The 15,943-nt window shown below is 49.3% G+C and overlaps 4 protein-coding genes across 4 annotated transcripts in view; 2 read left to right on the forward strand and 2 right to left on the reverse strand.

Moving 5' to 3' along the window:
- Positions 1-1,382, reverse strand: part of LACBIDRAFT_329211 (uncharacterized protein) — a gene marked incomplete at both ends in the record, with an annotated part of 1,957 nt that extends 575 nt beyond the window's left edge. Inside the window, 6 exons of the mRNA XM_001883345.1 lie at positions 51-482; positions 537-675; positions 710-849; positions 906-1,176; positions 1,206-1,315; positions 1,359-1,382. Coding sequence (XP_001883380.1) covers positions 51-482; positions 537-675; positions 710-849; positions 906-1,176; positions 1,206-1,315; positions 1,359-1,382 — 1,116 coding nt within the window. The remainder of the gene's footprint in view (positions 1-50; positions 483-536; positions 676-709; positions 850-905; positions 1,177-1,205; positions 1,316-1,358) is intronic.
- A 758-nt stretch (positions 1,383-2,140) lies between these two features.
- Positions 2,141-2,715, reverse strand: LACBIDRAFT_302248 (uncharacterized protein; the record flags this gene model as incomplete). The annotated part of the gene is made up of 3 exons (XM_001883346.1): positions 2,141-2,421; positions 2,477-2,584; positions 2,634-2,715. 3 exons carry the CDS (start codon positions 2,713-2,715, stop codon positions 2,141-2,143), a joined length of 471 nt encoding a protein of 156 aa, XP_001883381.1.
- A 1,405-nt stretch (positions 2,716-4,120) lies between these two features.
- Positions 4,121-12,747, forward strand: LACBIDRAFT_329213 (uncharacterized protein; the record flags this gene model as incomplete). Its single annotated transcript, XM_001883254.1, has 18 exons — positions 4,121-4,146; positions 4,475-4,541; positions 4,603-4,612; positions 4,673-4,692; positions 4,745-4,874; positions 4,926-4,985; positions 5,093-5,266; positions 5,328-5,435; positions 5,575-5,628; positions 5,680-5,706; positions 5,758-5,792; positions 5,843-5,868; positions 6,191-6,204; positions 6,272-6,557; positions 6,607-6,959; positions 7,070-7,379; positions 7,429-12,476; positions 12,695-12,747. The coding sequence occupies 18 exons, from the start codon at positions 4,121-4,123 to the stop codon at positions 12,745-12,747; spliced, it is 6,801 nt and encodes a 2,266-aa protein (XP_001883289.1).
- A 99-nt stretch (positions 12,748-12,846) lies between these two features.
- Positions 12,847-13,717, forward strand: LACBIDRAFT_185377 (uncharacterized protein). The gene is made up of 5 exons (XM_001883255.1): positions 12,847-13,051; positions 13,153-13,265; positions 13,384-13,451; positions 13,507-13,530; positions 13,580-13,717. Exons 1-5 carry the CDS (start codon positions 12,968-12,970, stop codon positions 13,609-13,611), a joined length of 321 nt encoding a protein of 106 aa, XP_001883290.1. The 5' UTR covers positions 12,847-12,967; the 3' UTR covers positions 13,612-13,717.
- Positions 13,718-15,943: the final 2,226 nt, after the last annotated feature.

The raw sequence follows: 15,943 nt of genomic DNA on the forward strand, positions 1-15,943 counted from the left end.
TATTGAGATGAGGTCAGAAACATTTTATACTCATAGCTACTGCTACGTACCTGCGAAAAGGTGCGGATGCAGTAGCCGGGCCAGACATGGCTGTAAAACTTGTCAATGATGGCTGTTCCCCATCCAAACAGACGCTCGCGATGAAAGGCGAGCTTTTCTGTATCAGGGAACTGAGGCGAAAGGTCACCAAGGTTAGGGCCGATCCCTCTGCGAGACCAGGATGTGACAGGATTAGCATAAAGGTAAACAATGTGGGGATCAGGAAAGTTCTCAGGGACCTTTGTCACCAATGTGGTGCAGTGACTCGGAAGGTTATGACGGGGATTGGTGGCCAAGACCTTCTGTAGCTGATGTCGCCATTTTTTAAGGTAAACCTCAAGCTGTGTTTCAGTCATGGCTTCCGCAGCTGCGAGCAAATCTGTGGCTAAAGCCGTGGATGCTAGCTTGGTTGCAGTGACGATGCCACATCCTGGCAGGCCAGCCTTGTTCACGAGTGATCAGGAGTGAGGTTTTACAAACGAAAGAATGGAACTCACAGTATCATAATCCGCACCATTCAATACAGCAATCAACAAGAAACCAGCCCGGCTTAAATGGTTTTGACCCTCCGTTTTCGCGGAATCTTTTGTTGTGTAGATCTCGGCATCGTCATTGCCCTGCTTCTTCATGTGGAGACTAGGTGCAAATCCGTTAGTAACGAGCTACACACCTGACATATTCTCTCAACACCAACCTTCGAATAAGCCTTGTTCCACCAAAAAGAAAATAATCGCTATCCGATGTGATGGCAAAGTCGATGATGCCATGTCTTTCGAAAGCGGCTAGTTCCGCTTCTGCCTCACCTGGGGCCTGCGAGCCGAAATCAGTGTCATAACCAATTGACAAGATCAGGGGGAAGGGCTTACTTGGTGAAATTTGTAGCGAAAGTCTTGAATGATCTCAGAGAAGTGTTTGATGACCCAATGCTCCTTTTTCTTGACCACCGTACGGCGCTTATAATCAGGCCTCTCGGGACCATCAAAAACAAATATGACGGTGATTGGATAACGAAGAAGATGGGCCAAGTGGAAGAAAAGTGTGCGAAGCTCTGGATTTTCACCAGCTTGAGTGTGGAGGCCCTGCACATAGAACACGGCCTGGCATTCAACAATCCATACACTGTCTTGCTCATCAGCACTATGTGCAAGATGAGCAATCCATCCTACCTTGCATCAATTCCTACAACCAAGGACCTAGTATTTCGTGCATTTCTTAAAAAGCCTTCGCGAACAGCCAATTCAAGTAGCGACACCAAGCGTCGCACAGAGTCCAATTTCTGCAGAAGTAAGATAAAGATCATCTGAGGCAGAACTCCATACCTTCCAAACATTGCGGATCCCCATGGTGGGCAGAGACGACAGAATAGCAGTGTTGGGGCAGATGTCTCAGTATCTCTGCCATGGTATGAGAGACGACTTGGTGTTTGCATCAACAAAGAATTCAAACTCCGCACGACGCGTCAATTCACGGTCGCGTCGACCATACCCAAGTGTCATTGCACATAGTATCTTTCAAAGAAAGAAAAAAATATTCATCATTGAGATTCTGTTGAGTGTTTCAATGGGTATGATGATTTTTTTTAGCTCTGCCCAACACTGAACCATTTGTCAACAGATGGTGTCCTGTTCTGCATTTAAGAAATAACCAGACATAAGTAAGAAATAAGTCAAAGGTAGCTTAAATTTAAGCTGGATTTAAGAGAATTTAAGGAGCCAAACAAGAATTTAAGGAGCCAAACAAGAATTTTAGGAGCCGAGAGGAGTGTTGTTATGGACAACTTAGCCATCAAGTACAACCCTTGACAAGATACAAATCGACGGGCTTAGCACCCTCAGATCTAAGCGAGGATCTCATGCTTTTTATACTACTTGATCATTGCCCAAGGTTGAGTGTTTCTTGAGTGTTTCTCTCTTATTTCGAGAACAACAAGCTGTGTACATCGAATGAGCTGTTCTCGAAACAGTGTGTATTGTGAATCAATGTAAATATACTGTAGTGTAATGTAGAATATGTATGTATCATTGCAATGAGCTTGAACTCGGAGAGCTTCGCGTTGAAACCAAGCGGGCAGATTTACGCGATGTGGATTGTCGATGTCGGCCTAAAAACTCAAACAGTTCGACATCTTGCGTGTTACAGAATGGTCAATGCGAACCTGTGGATTGTATTTGGCGTTACGAGGATGGAGTGCGATGGCCTTCAGATCAAGGTGGGAGTCTGTATCCACCATCGTGACAATATCGGGTACGATGCCTTCTACGGCAGTGGCTGTTGGGGTGCACGAATGGAATGGATATTGAAGGGAACGAAGGTCCTGCAATGGCATTGGAAGTGGCAGGTGGCGGCAATAGCCTGTCATGTTTTTGTGGTTGAGGGAATGAACTGGACAGAGACGAAGTCAGTCCATTTGAGGTTGGTTGTGAAAGGTAAGGGTTACCTCCAACGGTTGCTGCTGCTGAAGCTGGTAAGGTTGTTGTTGCTGGGTTTGTGCGTCCAAAGGTGATCTGACGAGTGGGAAGGGCGAAAAACATGGACTTGGAAACAACTACATCGTCAGTGTCGTGCATGATGTCCAAGCCGACAGACTTACTCACTCTGGGTCACTTTCTCCAGTGGCTCACGAGCCATAACCCAACCCCTCCATAGTGTATCCACCCATTCCCCGCATCCCCGCATCCTTCCAACAGCGTTGACGTGTTAGATTAAAGTCAACTCTTCGTGTGTGCATTATCGTTGCCTTGTTTGTCTTCTCGTGTGTCCGTTTGGTTTGTTGTAGCTTGAAAAAGGAGATCTGTTGGTTTTTCTTAGCCGAAGTCCAAACTCACCATTGAGACAATATTCTGAAGGGTGTGATATGCTGTTGCTCAAGGGTGAGATCTGAGAGGTGCAGGGGTACTTACTTAGATGGAATGGAAGTCAGTGGTGCCGCTTCTGTGGGTATCAGGGGCGGCTAACCTGATGGCTTGGTGATGGCTCCATGATGTCTCCCGAGCAACAATCACGCAAAGCCTGAGCGCCCGCCAGATCTGAGTGTCGTCCCTGCACGCTGAGAGATTTCTGAGATACTCATATTTAACAGCTTTAAGGAATCCTGTTAAATTGGCAGATTTAAATCGACTTACGTCTTCCGTTCTGCATTGTAACCTCTGTGTTAAAACGACTAAAGACGTCATATCACAACAAAATCCTATTCTGTCGCCGATCTTCCCTCATCCCTGGGACGGCCGCCTGCGACCCACATGATGATGATCAAGTCAAATTGAAGAAGACTCGGATGGACGTATCCATGTGGAAACAACCCGCAGGCCGCCGGTTTTGAAACACGTACCAGGACAAGGCCGCCTCAGAAGTCAATTTCAATTGTTTGGAATCTGAACGTTGGACTCTTATCAACGTCGACGTGTTTTGTGGATCGCTTACCACCTCCGTGTTGCGTTGCTACATCTTCATGTCGGCTTTTTTTTTCATCACGCGGCGTTTTTTCAACGGCGTCGAGCCAATCGTCGATCTATGACGGCACCGTATGTTGAAATCTCATCATGAGCTTCGAATGCTAGCGTTCATAACAACACAGTGATTATATCATGATTCTCAATAGCCGAGGCCCTTATGGGCGTCATGGTGAGTATCTTGTGTATCGCGTTTTTTAATTAACACAAGATTTTATCTCTGCCGGGTGCTATAACAGGCCAGGTTGGCACTGGATCGGATGAAATGATCCCTGGAGGAAGGATCCACGTTCCAGCTCCATGGCGTTCACTCTGGAACAAGTGATTACCTTGCTGGAGCATTCGAGTATTAGTCATGTACATCAGTACAGTCATCCACCCCTTAATGATACACCACCCCCATTTGATACACTTTTGACTAGCATATATCTCGCTCAATACTAGACCAATTTTTACGAAACAAGTTGTAACAAGTAGTACAAACTCATATCTACCACTGTACATAATTTGGATGCAATTGAGGCAGAATTGGCAAAGCTGTGGAGCATACAAAATGGACTGTTTTTCGGAAATAGCCAAATACAGTCACACCACTCAATGATACACCCATAATCTTAGTTTTTCTCTGTGAAATGTGGGTCAAACATTCTGAAAGTTGGTATGGTCATAGAAGGGCATTTATCTGAGATTATCATGTAGTTTTTGTAGAGAAAGGTTGTGCTCAAATCTGTTGAAGCTAATTTCTCATTTTGGGTGTATCATTAGCAGGTGGATGACTGTAATTGAGCAAATCAGTTTCCACGGGTTTCTCAACCCTGGCAACCTCCGAAAACCACTAAAAACCTCGAAACATTGAAAAATATTGAAACTTGGCAACCTATGTGTCCTTTGTTGGAAACCCGCCGCCCAAATAGCGTAAGATGCACACGTTCACTAGTCCCTGACCGGCGAGACCCTTAGACTATTCCTTTATTAATCCTTTTCAGGTTTCCGGACACCCCGGCAACTTCCAAAACCAGTAAAACCCGGAATCTATTTTGCCATCTTACTGATGTATGTTCTTTTTTTCTTTGATTCTTATTCAACTTACGGGATACTTATTGCTTTCCTGCAGCGGACGACTGGTTTGTGTTTTTCCTCTTGATTTCAATGGTCGGTTGTGGTTGACAATAAAAAATAAACAGCGGCGGCCGTTTGTCTTTTGGTACGTTCTCTTCGTTCGTTTTCTCTTACTTCCATTTACTTGTTTGGACAAGGTATACGAAACCCTCTTGTCATTCGACAGAGACGTCGAGTTGATCTGGTCAGCTCCATGGAACACTATCAAGATCCTATTTCTCTTATCGAGGTACATGCCGTTTATAGATGCAGGAGTGGTTTTATACTGTAAGACGCCCACTTCGTCCCTCTACCTTGCTTTTCTTTAATTGTGGACAGATATATTGTTGGACGGATCGTCTCATGAAAAATGGCTGACGGTGTTCAAGCTTAGTGGGAGTGAGTATTCCATTTTGTTTGTTGTCCCTGTATGCGTGCATTGATGGATGCTGGAACGCTTAGCTTTGTTCGCGTTGGGGATTGGGGTTACTGAGCGTGAGTGACAGCCTTGCGTCCTTTACTCCGTCAGACTGACAATCCGACTCAAGTCCTATTGACGATAAGAACATGGGCGGTATGGGGCAAGGATAAGAGACTCACTATCGCCCTTCCGATCCTTTACGTTGTGTGTATGGCGGGTGTGCTCACGTCGTTGAGGCTCTTCCTTCCTACAGTCGGTTGTAAGTCTTTATCCTCCCCGATCGGCTTTGGTCGCTGATGTGTACTTTTTTGTGTGTTAAGTCATCCCGCCTCCACGCGATGCTGGTGCCCAGTCGGCGGGGTGCTTTAATACCGGGGCAAGCCCTGTTTTGTTTGCTGCGTGGGTTTTTTTAATGAGTTATGATGCCGGTGAGTGGGATTTCGGTCCTTGTGAACTGGCGATGCTGAGGAGGCGATGGAGTTATGTTGATTTTGATGGCGATACGAGGGTTGCCTACGCGTGCGTGAATTGCTTTTTGGCGGGGTAGTTTTTTGATGTTTGATGCAGTTAAAACTACTCGTCTTGGACATCGCAGACTGGCGAATGCTGTGTTTCTTAACGGTACGAATTGATCTCTATCTCTCCATCTAGGTATTGACATATAACCTTTAGGAACCTTTTACTACCTCTACCTCTTTGGTACGCGTTCAAATTAGCGTGCTGAGGCCAACTATTGACATGCGCCTTCAGCTATGTCCGCCATCAACGTTGTGCTGATATATCCAGTATGTAGCTACATTCTTCTGTCCAAATATATTTATTGAATTCATTCTAGTACGGCTACCACAATCTGCTTTCGACGTAAGTTTCTCTCTAAGAATCCAAGCCGACTGCTAAGACTTTCCAAAGATTTGAGCGCGTCATGTACTCGATCTTGACATGCCGAGTGATTTTGGACATACGGGGCGAAACGACGTCCATCAATGACTGGATGGCAGACTCAACAAGATCTCGCCCTAGAGTCCGCATTCCTGTCCATAGGTAGCGACCTTTTGATTTAGTAGATAGAATAATGGATTTTATGGACTAGCTTTAACGTTTGCCTTGGCTGAGACTCGGTGATCAACAAATGACGGCGAGTGACGTTTGCTTACGTTATGTGTGGTTGTCTTAAATGTTTGAGGCGCGTTCTTGACGGTGAGCCACGATTTTGTACCGTCGAAACGCCTTTTATTGCCGGCTTGAATGGTCCACCGTCCTGCAGACTCGCGTCTTTTGACAAACGTCCTCTCCCACGAAAAAGAGTATGCAAAACAGTTACAGGCACTGTTAGCATCGTCCCAGGCATCTCTGGCTTCATTCACTGCCTATGCTGCTGCGTCTCCGCCACCGACGTCTCAGACCATCCTCAAGGTCGCAGGCATCCTCTCTGCCACTGACAGTGCCCTCGCTGCTTATGCAGCTGCAGTCGATCAGTGGAGGGAGGCTATGCGCGCCCTGCAGGCTTTAGAAGACGAGGTTGGTAATATTGTGCGCGATAGAGAAATTCTGTGCGTTCGCTATTCTCTTTTACCGTCTTCATAACTTACTCTATCACAGCGTCACCCGTCTTATAAAGGTTTCGAAATCACAAAAATCTATAGGTCTAACCGGCCAGCGGTTCGCCTCATCTTCCTCCCTAGGCTCGGTAGACACCCCATCCCCATCGCCACAGCGCACTCGCACCATCGCGACATCTACCAAAATAGCTGCTGCCCAATCAGAATTGCAGGCATGCGAAACGCATTTGGCAACCAAGGAGAACGAGCTCGCAGTGCGCAGGACCGTCGCCGTGCGTGACGGTCTGAATGTTCGGTGTCAGGCCTTGGTCCAGTGTGGCTGGGCATGGACTGAGCTGGGGAAAGAGGCCATTGGCGTTCTAGAGTCTCCCGAATTGACGGAAGACGTTCATGGTGTGTTCTATTCCGTCATACCCGCTCATACATCAGCCCGATGACGAGATGTCCCTTCCATTGCCTGTTTCCTCCATTCATCCCCCGTACTGATAATACTTACTGTACAGGCGCCCATCGACCACGACTCTTACACGAGTCCTTCCCGCATCACGACCACAACAAGCCGCTTCCTCCGCACCAAGATGATCACTCTTCCCTGGGGCCCTCCCGGTCCGCGTCGCAGATCCATCTTCCGAACGGTATGCACGCTGAGGAGGGCTCTACTACGAGTCTCTCGCACTACTCCCAGTCTACGGACACACATAGGATCCAAATTCCTGCAGCCCATGCCATAGACAGCGAATTGGTTATGCCTATGCCTGTTATGGATTATTCCAGGGGACATAAGCGAGATTCATCAGCGTCGTCCACCCCTCGGTGGGTATCCTTCCTTCCATGCTTCTAATCAAGTCTAATGAATATATAGAATGCTATCCCCATTATCTCAACGCGACTCATGGATGTCGGGATCTAGCGAATGGAGATTCGTGACTCCCCTTCAGTCATTTAGCGAGCTCCCGCTGCCTCAGACACCGACACCCATGGAGGAACAACCGCCCCAGAGGCCATTCCAAGTCTCTACATCCCAGAGACAGTCCTTTGTCGAGAGTAACCACCGAATGTCTAGGAGCGAGACACAGCTCTTCCTGCAGGGCCAACCTACCCAACAAGAAGTTCAGATACATCGGCGGTCAACGTCAGTTGATAGGCAGACTTCTCCTGCTCCTCGTGTAAGGCCCCTGTCCCAGTCGTGGGTTGATGTCAGTGTTCCCGGGCCGAGTTCCGCTCCGGTGATTACTCAGGAAAAGTCGACTTCGTCGATTTTTACGGGTGGTCCGACGTTGTTCGCGAGTGCGGAGGGGGCACATAATACTGTTTGGGAGAACGTGGCTGCGAATGCTGCCGCTTCCCAACCTTTGAGGAACGAACGTCCAACTTCTGGATCTCGAAGGAGCCCATCACCACCAGCTGGAAGAGTATCTCCAACTAAACGAGGTGCCTCTTTGTTCACTGGTGGACCGGCATTGTACACTGCTACTGCGCCTGCGCCTATTTCTGCCGAAGCTGCTGCTGCATTCGAACCTTCCTCTTCTACTCAACCCCATAAATCTACATTATTCACGGGTGGTCCGACGTTGTACGCTGCTGCTCCTCCATCATTGGACACCTCAAATTATGCATCCACGTCTACTTCTACTGATTACCCCTCATCTTCAAATTACGCCATCGCCTCAACATCCACAGTCCCTCCCAGTTCATACACAACACCCACCACACACGTCCTCTCCCGACGAATCACAGAAGAAGAGCTTCGAAGCGAGAGCGAATCTGGGACGGAGGGAGGGAGTTCTGTGGATGGAGGAGAGAAGGAGGAAGATGTGGATGAGATGATTAGGGAGGGACGGTTGGGTGTTGTTGAAAATCCTAGGTTTGGCTCTTCGCTTCCTCCTCCTGTTAATGTGCCTCTTGCTGTGACGAGTCTGGGTCAAGCGAGTGAAGGCCAAGCTGGAGGAGCACCCCAAATTCAAACTCAAGAGCCTCCTCCTCGAGCCAGTGTAGACGAGGCACGCACTTCTCCGAATAAAGTAGCTGCTGGAGGCGTGTTTGGGAGACGTTTCTCTGGTTTTAGGAATGGCCAGAAACGGGGGAGAGCGGCTTCGGATGCTGGGAGCCAAACACATCCGAGAAGCGAGAGTGTTGCTGTTGGGCCTCAGACGACTGAGCCCTCCCACGAAACCAATGGGGTTCCAGTTCCAGTTTCAGTAAATGAACCTGCAGCTCAGGAACAACAAGCAAACGAAAGTACACCGGCGTCTGTGAAGTCTTCGGCTCCTTCATCGCCTTCAAAGAGCAAGTTTATGGGGAGTTTGAGGTTGTTGTTTAGTGTTAAACCTCCTGTCGGGAATGGGCATCCTCCTGCACAACGGTCTCAGGCGCAGGAACAACCACAACAGGAACAGACGCCTGCTCAGCCCCAGGAATTTGCGTCTAGTCAGCCCCAGTCTGCTCTAGGTCAATCTCAGCCGCAGTCGTCTGCGCCTCAGTTATCTGCACGTACTCAAGCTCAATCACAAACAGCTGTATCGAGCCAGCCTCAGCCACAGACAGTTGCATCTAGCCAACCTCAGCCACAGACAGCTGCACCTACTCAACCTCGACCCCAGGCGCAGGTGCTCCAACCTCGTCAGCGTGCACCAGAGGGCGAAGACGTGGAAAGTGTTGCGTCCAGTGACGATGGTCATTTCCCTGCACCGTCCCGTCTGGTGGCTCACGACAATCCGAATTTAGCTGGACGATCGAAGCCAAGGAGGGTGGATACAGAGAGGACGACCAATACGCTCCATAAATCAAACACCAAAACTAGCCCAAGCAAACCCTCCGTTCTAAGTGGCTTTTTTGGTTCGCGTAGAGCTGAATCAGTCAAAGATTCATCACCGGCTAAAGTGGAAACACGAACACGAACGGATAAGAATGTCAAGCCGGGATTGGGTCGTGATGAGACGTGGTTGGTCGATTCTAGTGATGATGAGGTTGGAGGACAGAGGGCTACGATTTATCAAGGGCAGATGCCGAGGTCTCATCTTGAGCCTGTTGATCTGAGAGAGGTGGGGCAATCGTTGGAGGCGAGGTATAGAGGGGACCCAGGTGTTGGTGAATCTGGGTTTGGAGCAGCTGGTGGCCCTACTCCTCTTGTCCCCACGCAATTCCAGGAGCAAGAGTTGCTGCCACAGCAGCAGCAGCCAAAGAGGGTGGTGAAGAGGAGGGGGTCGACGGCTACTGAGACTACGATTGGGACGCAGAGGGAGAGTGATGCGGTTTCTTCCGGTACGGGGAGGCAGGGAGGGAGGAAGTTGAAAAAGTCGAGGACTGTTACTGAAGGTGGTGATGGTCATGCAAAGGGAAGATCTGAGGCTGCTTTGGTCGGGAGCAAGAAGGTGAAGAATGGACGGAGGAGTTCGAGCACACCCCCTGGCAATGGTAATGGTGTGGCTCCAGTGGGTGGTGGTGCTTTGCAGCCTCTTCCTGCTGTGCCTGTAGCTACGCCGGCGCTGCCAAAACCGAAGGAGAAGGGCGTGGTGAAAGGGGATGAGCATGAGGGTGGAGATGCTGGACTTGTGAGGAGGAGGTCTACCATTAAGAAAACGACGAAACCAAGTGTGGCGACTACGGCTGCAGGTGGTGGTGGTGGGTCTTCGACTCATCCTGCAGCACATGCCGAGTCTTCCAATCCAACGGGTGGGAATTCTTCGTCCCATCATATTAGGAGTTCGTCTCATATTTCTGCAGGGTCTGGGCTTTCAAATCCTCCAGCTGGTACAGCACATCCTGCAGCTGGTAATACACATCCTGCAGCGGGTAATGCCCATCCTGCAGCTGCTGGAAGTTCTGGGCCTTCCTCTCATGCTTCTTCTGGTCCAAGGATCTCCCATTCTGGTCCTCACTCCCGTGTGAGTGCTGGGCCTCCTCATCCCCCACTAAATGTTGCTGCTGCCGGACTATCTCACCCTGCACATTCTTATCCTCTGGCTTCTATGTCTAGTCATCCTGGGACAAGCGCTGCGTCCCATCACCCTGGTACGAGCGCTGCTGCGCCTTCCCATCATCCTGCGAGACCTGCACCTCATCATGCAGTAACTGTTAGCGCACAACATCGTCCTCCACCGATTGTCACTCCGTCTCATCCTGCGACCAGTGCTCCTGCTCTTCATGCCGCTACTACCTCTCATCCCTCCACAAGTGCTCTTCCTCGTCCTGCGGTGAGCGCGGCTCCTTCTCATCAGCCTCTAAGTAGTACACCATCTCCACACCATGCTGCCACCAGCACTGCACCTCCCACAACTAGTGCTCCACCTTCACGGCCTACATCCGTCCGGGCCCACAGCTCGTCGACAACTGTGCACGTCCTTCCTGCAGGAGGTGAGCATCCCAGTGGTACGCTCAGCTCTGGTGGCTGGGGAGGCCCTAGAGGTGGGCTTTCGAGGCAATCATCTGTGCTCAGTGCGTCTAGCGCGCCTATTGGCGTGGAAAAGGGAAAAGCACAGGCCACACTTGGCCAAGGCATGGGTGTAGGGAGAAGGGCCTCAGTTGGTGGCGTGCCAAAAGAAGGCTCGACGCCTCCAGAGGGCCAGAAACCAAAACACAAGCGATCGTTGAGCATGGATCTTGGACCTGCAACTGCTCCTACTTTTGTGCCCATTGAAAAAGAGAAGACGAGTCCTGTTGTCAAGAAAACTCCTAAAGCAGAGAAGAAGCCCAGTGCTCCGCCTCGTGGTCTATCCCATATGCAATCACACACGCACTTCCCACCAGCTGGGACCACTTCGACTTCACAGAGTTTGATGAGCATTGTGGAGGGTGTGGCAAGAGGCAACCGACAGTCTTGGGACACTGGGGAGGAGAGTGTGAGGGCGCTGAAGTATACAGGGGGTATGGAGCGACCTATAGGGACAATGCAGGTTGAGGTGGTCAGAGCACCTCCCAGGATGGGAAGGGAGGCGTTGTTGGCAGAGCTTACCCCTAACGCAAAAGCTGGTGTCGGTGCAGGATCTGGTGCTCGCGCGAGAGGTGAAGGAATGCCAGAGGTCCCTCGTGCACCCCCTCCTGTGACGGTCACCAAACCAGGCTCGTTATCGATGTCAAATCCGGAACAACTGTCAAGGGAACGTCCAAAAGCCGCTTCTGCTGCACCTACCAGACGCACAGACACTAACGTTGCAAACCGGCCCACAAAATCCCCTCTCAGAAGTGCTTTGAAGAGTCCAAGCAGGGATCCTTCACCTCACGCTCCTCGAGATCCTCCAATCGCTATTTCCGTACAAAAACCTCAGACCATGCCTCCTCCGGCTGCCTCCTCTGTTCCAATCCCCCCTTCCGCATCAGCATCGTCTCCTGCTGCTCAAGGAACAGAGACGTTGGCCCCTTCATTGAGCTATACGCAGGCGAGTGGCTATGGGAGAGGTCAAGGGCACCAGAAGAGGAAGGAAGAGGAGAGCGATGGCGTATCGATCTCGTCGTATGAGACTGGACATGAGGTCTTTGTTCCCGATGCGCGCGAGGTAACTCAACCCCAGTCGACGCCAAATGGTAGCACGAACCCTCAGGTTGGTTCTTCAGAAGTGTCCTCGTCCGCTTCGGGCGCCGCCCAGCAGCAACCTCCACAGCCAACGACTGAATCGGAATCGACGCCTGGACAGGCTGGTGCTCCTCCACGTAGGAGGAAGAGTGTGCGCGTATCGCTTCAACCGACGTTCTCGCCCACCCCACCCGCGATCGACTATGACGATGACGAGGATGAGGATCAGAAGCATGCACCGTGGAAGCCGGAAGGGAACCAGGCCAGCACCAGCCAGCTGCCCGTACAACCTTCACAGTCCCAAAGCGAGCCTAAGCCACCGATTGACATTCATAAAGACATGTGGGCAGATTCGGACGACGAAAACGACGAGTACAAAAATGCGAAGTTACTGCTTGCTCGTGCGGCCAGAAAGACGTCGAAAAGGACTTGAAGCTGCAGATGTATGCCCTCTTTTTCTTTCCTTTTCGTGTTTCACTCATCTTCAGTTATAGAATCCTTTGCGAAACCTGTTCAAAACCTAAACATTGCTCACTTCTATCTTACGATCAAAACCAGCCCTTTTAGTATCCTTATCTTACAGGCCTTCACTACTTATTACATTATTTCGCTTTGGTAGTTTACGCCCCAGTATCTACCAACAATATTTTCGTTCTTCTGAGCATTGTTTGAGCTGACATTTTTTTGAGGGGGAGAAATGCTTACATAATGAAATTAACTGTGGTGAATCCACCGTCATTTTGTCTTCCTCTTTACTGTTAAACCACATCGTCTCCCCGGGCAACGACAGCCAGCGACGCGGAGGCCTACCTGCGACAATTTGGAGACACAGATTCTTTGATTCTCGCACACCACACGCCAGATTCGAGCTACAACCAACACTAAAACCATAATGTCTGAAGAAGATCAACAAGCGCCATCTCAAGAGGAGGAGCAGCTCAAAACTGAGCAGAACAATGACACCATAAACATCAAAGTATGTGATTCACAGCTTCATTTCCAAGTGCCCGCCGGCAACTGTTCGTCTTTTGAGATGAGACTTGACTGACAAGTGGCATTTTCGCGGTTTCACTCTAGGTTGTTAGCTCTACTGGGGACGAGGTGTTCTTCAAGATCAAACGAAGCACGAAACTCAGCAAGCTCCAAGGAGCGTACGCGAATAAAGTGGGCAAGGACGTTGGCAGCATTCGGTGAGTTTCTGCACTCGTTTTCGTGAAGAACCATATTTGTCGTTGGTCGAATTTGCGAAATTTTAGCACCCCTTCTGTTGAAGCGTTTGCTGACTTGCTCGCCGTTTGTCTTCTCTAGATTTTTGTATGATGGAACGAGGATAAATGAGGACGACACGCCGAACACTCTTGAGATGGAAGACAACGGTACGTACCATAGGGTTTAGTCGCTTATTTTGCTAATTTTCTGGCTACGACCTAGATACGATTGATGTCATGGTTGAACGTACGTTCTGTTCGTCTTCTTGAAACCCTTGTTGACCAGCTTTCCCCAGAGGTTGGAGGCTCTCCTCGTCTTTGGCCCTAGGTTTTACTTCTGGCTGCTGGTGTACCCCTTGCTTTCGTTACTGCTCGTACATACAACAGAGCATTGTATCAATCACGTTCTGCTATCTTAATTTTCTTGCCATTGCACAAGTGGTGGGCTCTTGAAAGTTGACGACGTGATTCTAGAGTCATCGACACACAAGCGGATTTGGGCTAAGTTGAGAGTTTCATCGTCAAAATGAACTTTATATCATGAGCAACAATATGCGAAATGAGAACTATCTTAGGGTGTAAGAAAAGCGTGGAAAGATGAAGTGGGGAGGGAGTCGAAAACTGAAGTGAACTCGATCAAGGTTCAGGAAAGACGAAGGCGAAAGCTTGTATGTGAAGGAATAAGACAATGGTTCCAATGAATGTAGATGTTTTGTCGCGGGAATAAATGTAGAATTGATAGACAACAGGCCATGACCGGGACTCTTTCAGTCTTCACCACGCTTCAGGATGAAGACGGTGGGCTCATGGCTTGCGTGGGTCCCACCAAGCTCGGCGGTGAATAGTATGCGTCCACCTCCGTCACGAATTTCTTCGGATCGTCCGTGATTTGGAATATCTGTAATGTGAGAGACGAGGAGAGTACACCACAAGAGGGAACGGTGCGGATTGCCAACATGTTATTCTAGATGAACGGAGACATGACTTGCTGCCAGACCATTCATTCTTGGAGCACTCAAGGCCCTGATGGTAGAGGTCGATATCCTCGATATGTTCCTTTGGGCAAAGAGTATCAGATGGTTGGATTTCACAGTGGGAGCATAAAAATGATGTATGTACGATGCTTTTTGGGGACATCTTAGGCCAGACGGCGTTCCATGGCATTGATTCGCAGCCACAGTCGTAGACTTTGCCGTTTTCCAACTCTTCATGATTTCAGTAGTGCTGAGAGTTGGGTGCATCGGGATTGGGGTGTGCGAGCTAGTATGCAACTAGGCGATGAACTCGTTAAGTCTCGATTGGTGGAGATGGGCTCAAGCTTGGTCACCAAATAAGACCATCTTCGCAGATGTGATTCCTTGCTAGGATCCTAGGCTCAATTTGGTGGGTTCTTATGAGAGAGAGCCAAGAGAGAGCAGTGCACAATCGACGGGCAGCTCAACCCAAAAGTTTCTTTGGCGCTGTCTGGTGTACCCAAGCGCCGGCCAACAGAAGTCAATAACAGGCACCTCCATCACAAACCCTGAGCGCTCCTACTCTGTAACGCCGCACTCAGTGTGAAATCACCAAAACCGTCAACCTTCCACAACATTCGACACGTGGTGATACTGGGAGTCCCCAGGCTTCAGCGTCTTTTTCCTTTCCTTCTCTCCTCCCGACTTGCATCATCTGAGAATACGCTTCAACATGAACAGCACGAACATTGTCACGGGCGCTCATAACTTCGTTGTGAGTGGCAGCGCAATCGATGTGGGTGCAACCGTGCGTGAATCCTTTATTAAGTCCTTGTGTCTGACTGATGGACGTGAATCTCTTACAGAACTATGTTAACAACCACTTTGTCAACCGAGCGACATACGGCACGGTCGTCCCTCTGAAGGAAACCGTGCGTGAATACTTTACGAAGGCCTTTGTATGACTGACGGACGTGAACCTCTTGCAGATCAACATTGACAACAATTATGGCAATAGGACGACGTCCGATGGGGTCATTCCCCTTATGCCAAATCTGAGCAATCGGTTCACAGGCCGCACAGAGGTCATTGCCAAACTTGAGAGGCATTTTTCCAACACAAATGACTCAGCTCAGAAGAGAAAGTTCTTTCTGTTGTATGGGATGGGGGGTATTGGGAAAACTCAGATCTGCTTGAAATTCATTGAGGATATGTCTGATCAGTGAGTATCTCACCATTGGATAAGCAGTGGCAGAGATTCAATTTCCCCAGCTTTTCTCGTGTTTTCTGGATTGATGCATCATCTACTACTACAATCAAACAGGGATTGAAGGGTATATCTAATCTTCCTGAGACCCAGTCTTTGATGCTGGATGGCTCTCCTGAATCTGCTCTCCTGTGGCTAGGCTTGCTGAAAGATAACTATGTGATAGTCTTTGACAATGCTGATTCTCTGACACCAGATGAGCTGGCGGCCTACTTTCCGCCAGGCCTGGGAGGAAATATTCTTATAACTAGTCGCAACTCCACAATGAGGAAGCTGACTTCATTTGAGAATTCTGCTGAAGTAAGTGAAATGGAGGAGAATGATGCTATTAAATTACTTCTGAAAGCTAGTTGCTTGGATCTGTCTTCAATGGATGTTCAAACTGAAGCTTTTAAGATTGTGAAGGAGCTGCTCTGCATTCCTCTTGCTATTGATCAGGC

This window comes from Laccaria bicolor, genomic scaffold (assembly GCF_000143565.1).
Source record: "Laccaria bicolor S238N-H82 LACBIscaffold_20 genomic scaffold, whole genome shotgun sequence".
In the NCBI taxonomy this organism is placed as follows: Eukaryota; Fungi; Basidiomycota; class Agaricomycetes; order Agaricales; family Hydnangiaceae; genus Laccaria; species Laccaria bicolor.

What these genes read in the sequence shown, in the direction of transcription:
- LACBIDRAFT_185377 (XM_001883255.1), top strand. Translation starts at nt 12,968, where the DNA reads ATGTCTGAAGAAGATCAACAAGCGCCATCTCAAGAGGAGGAGCAGCTC. An exon ending in ATGACACCATAAACATCAAA is followed by an intron (nt 13,052 to 13,152) that starts GTATGTGATTCA and finishes GTTTCACTCTAG; the next exon opens with GTTGTTAGCTCTACTGGGGA. An exon ending in AAGGACGTTGGCAGCATTCG is followed by an intron (nt 13,266 to 13,383) that starts GTGAGTTTCTGC and finishes TGTCTTCTCTAG; the next exon opens with ATTTTTGTATGATGGAACGA.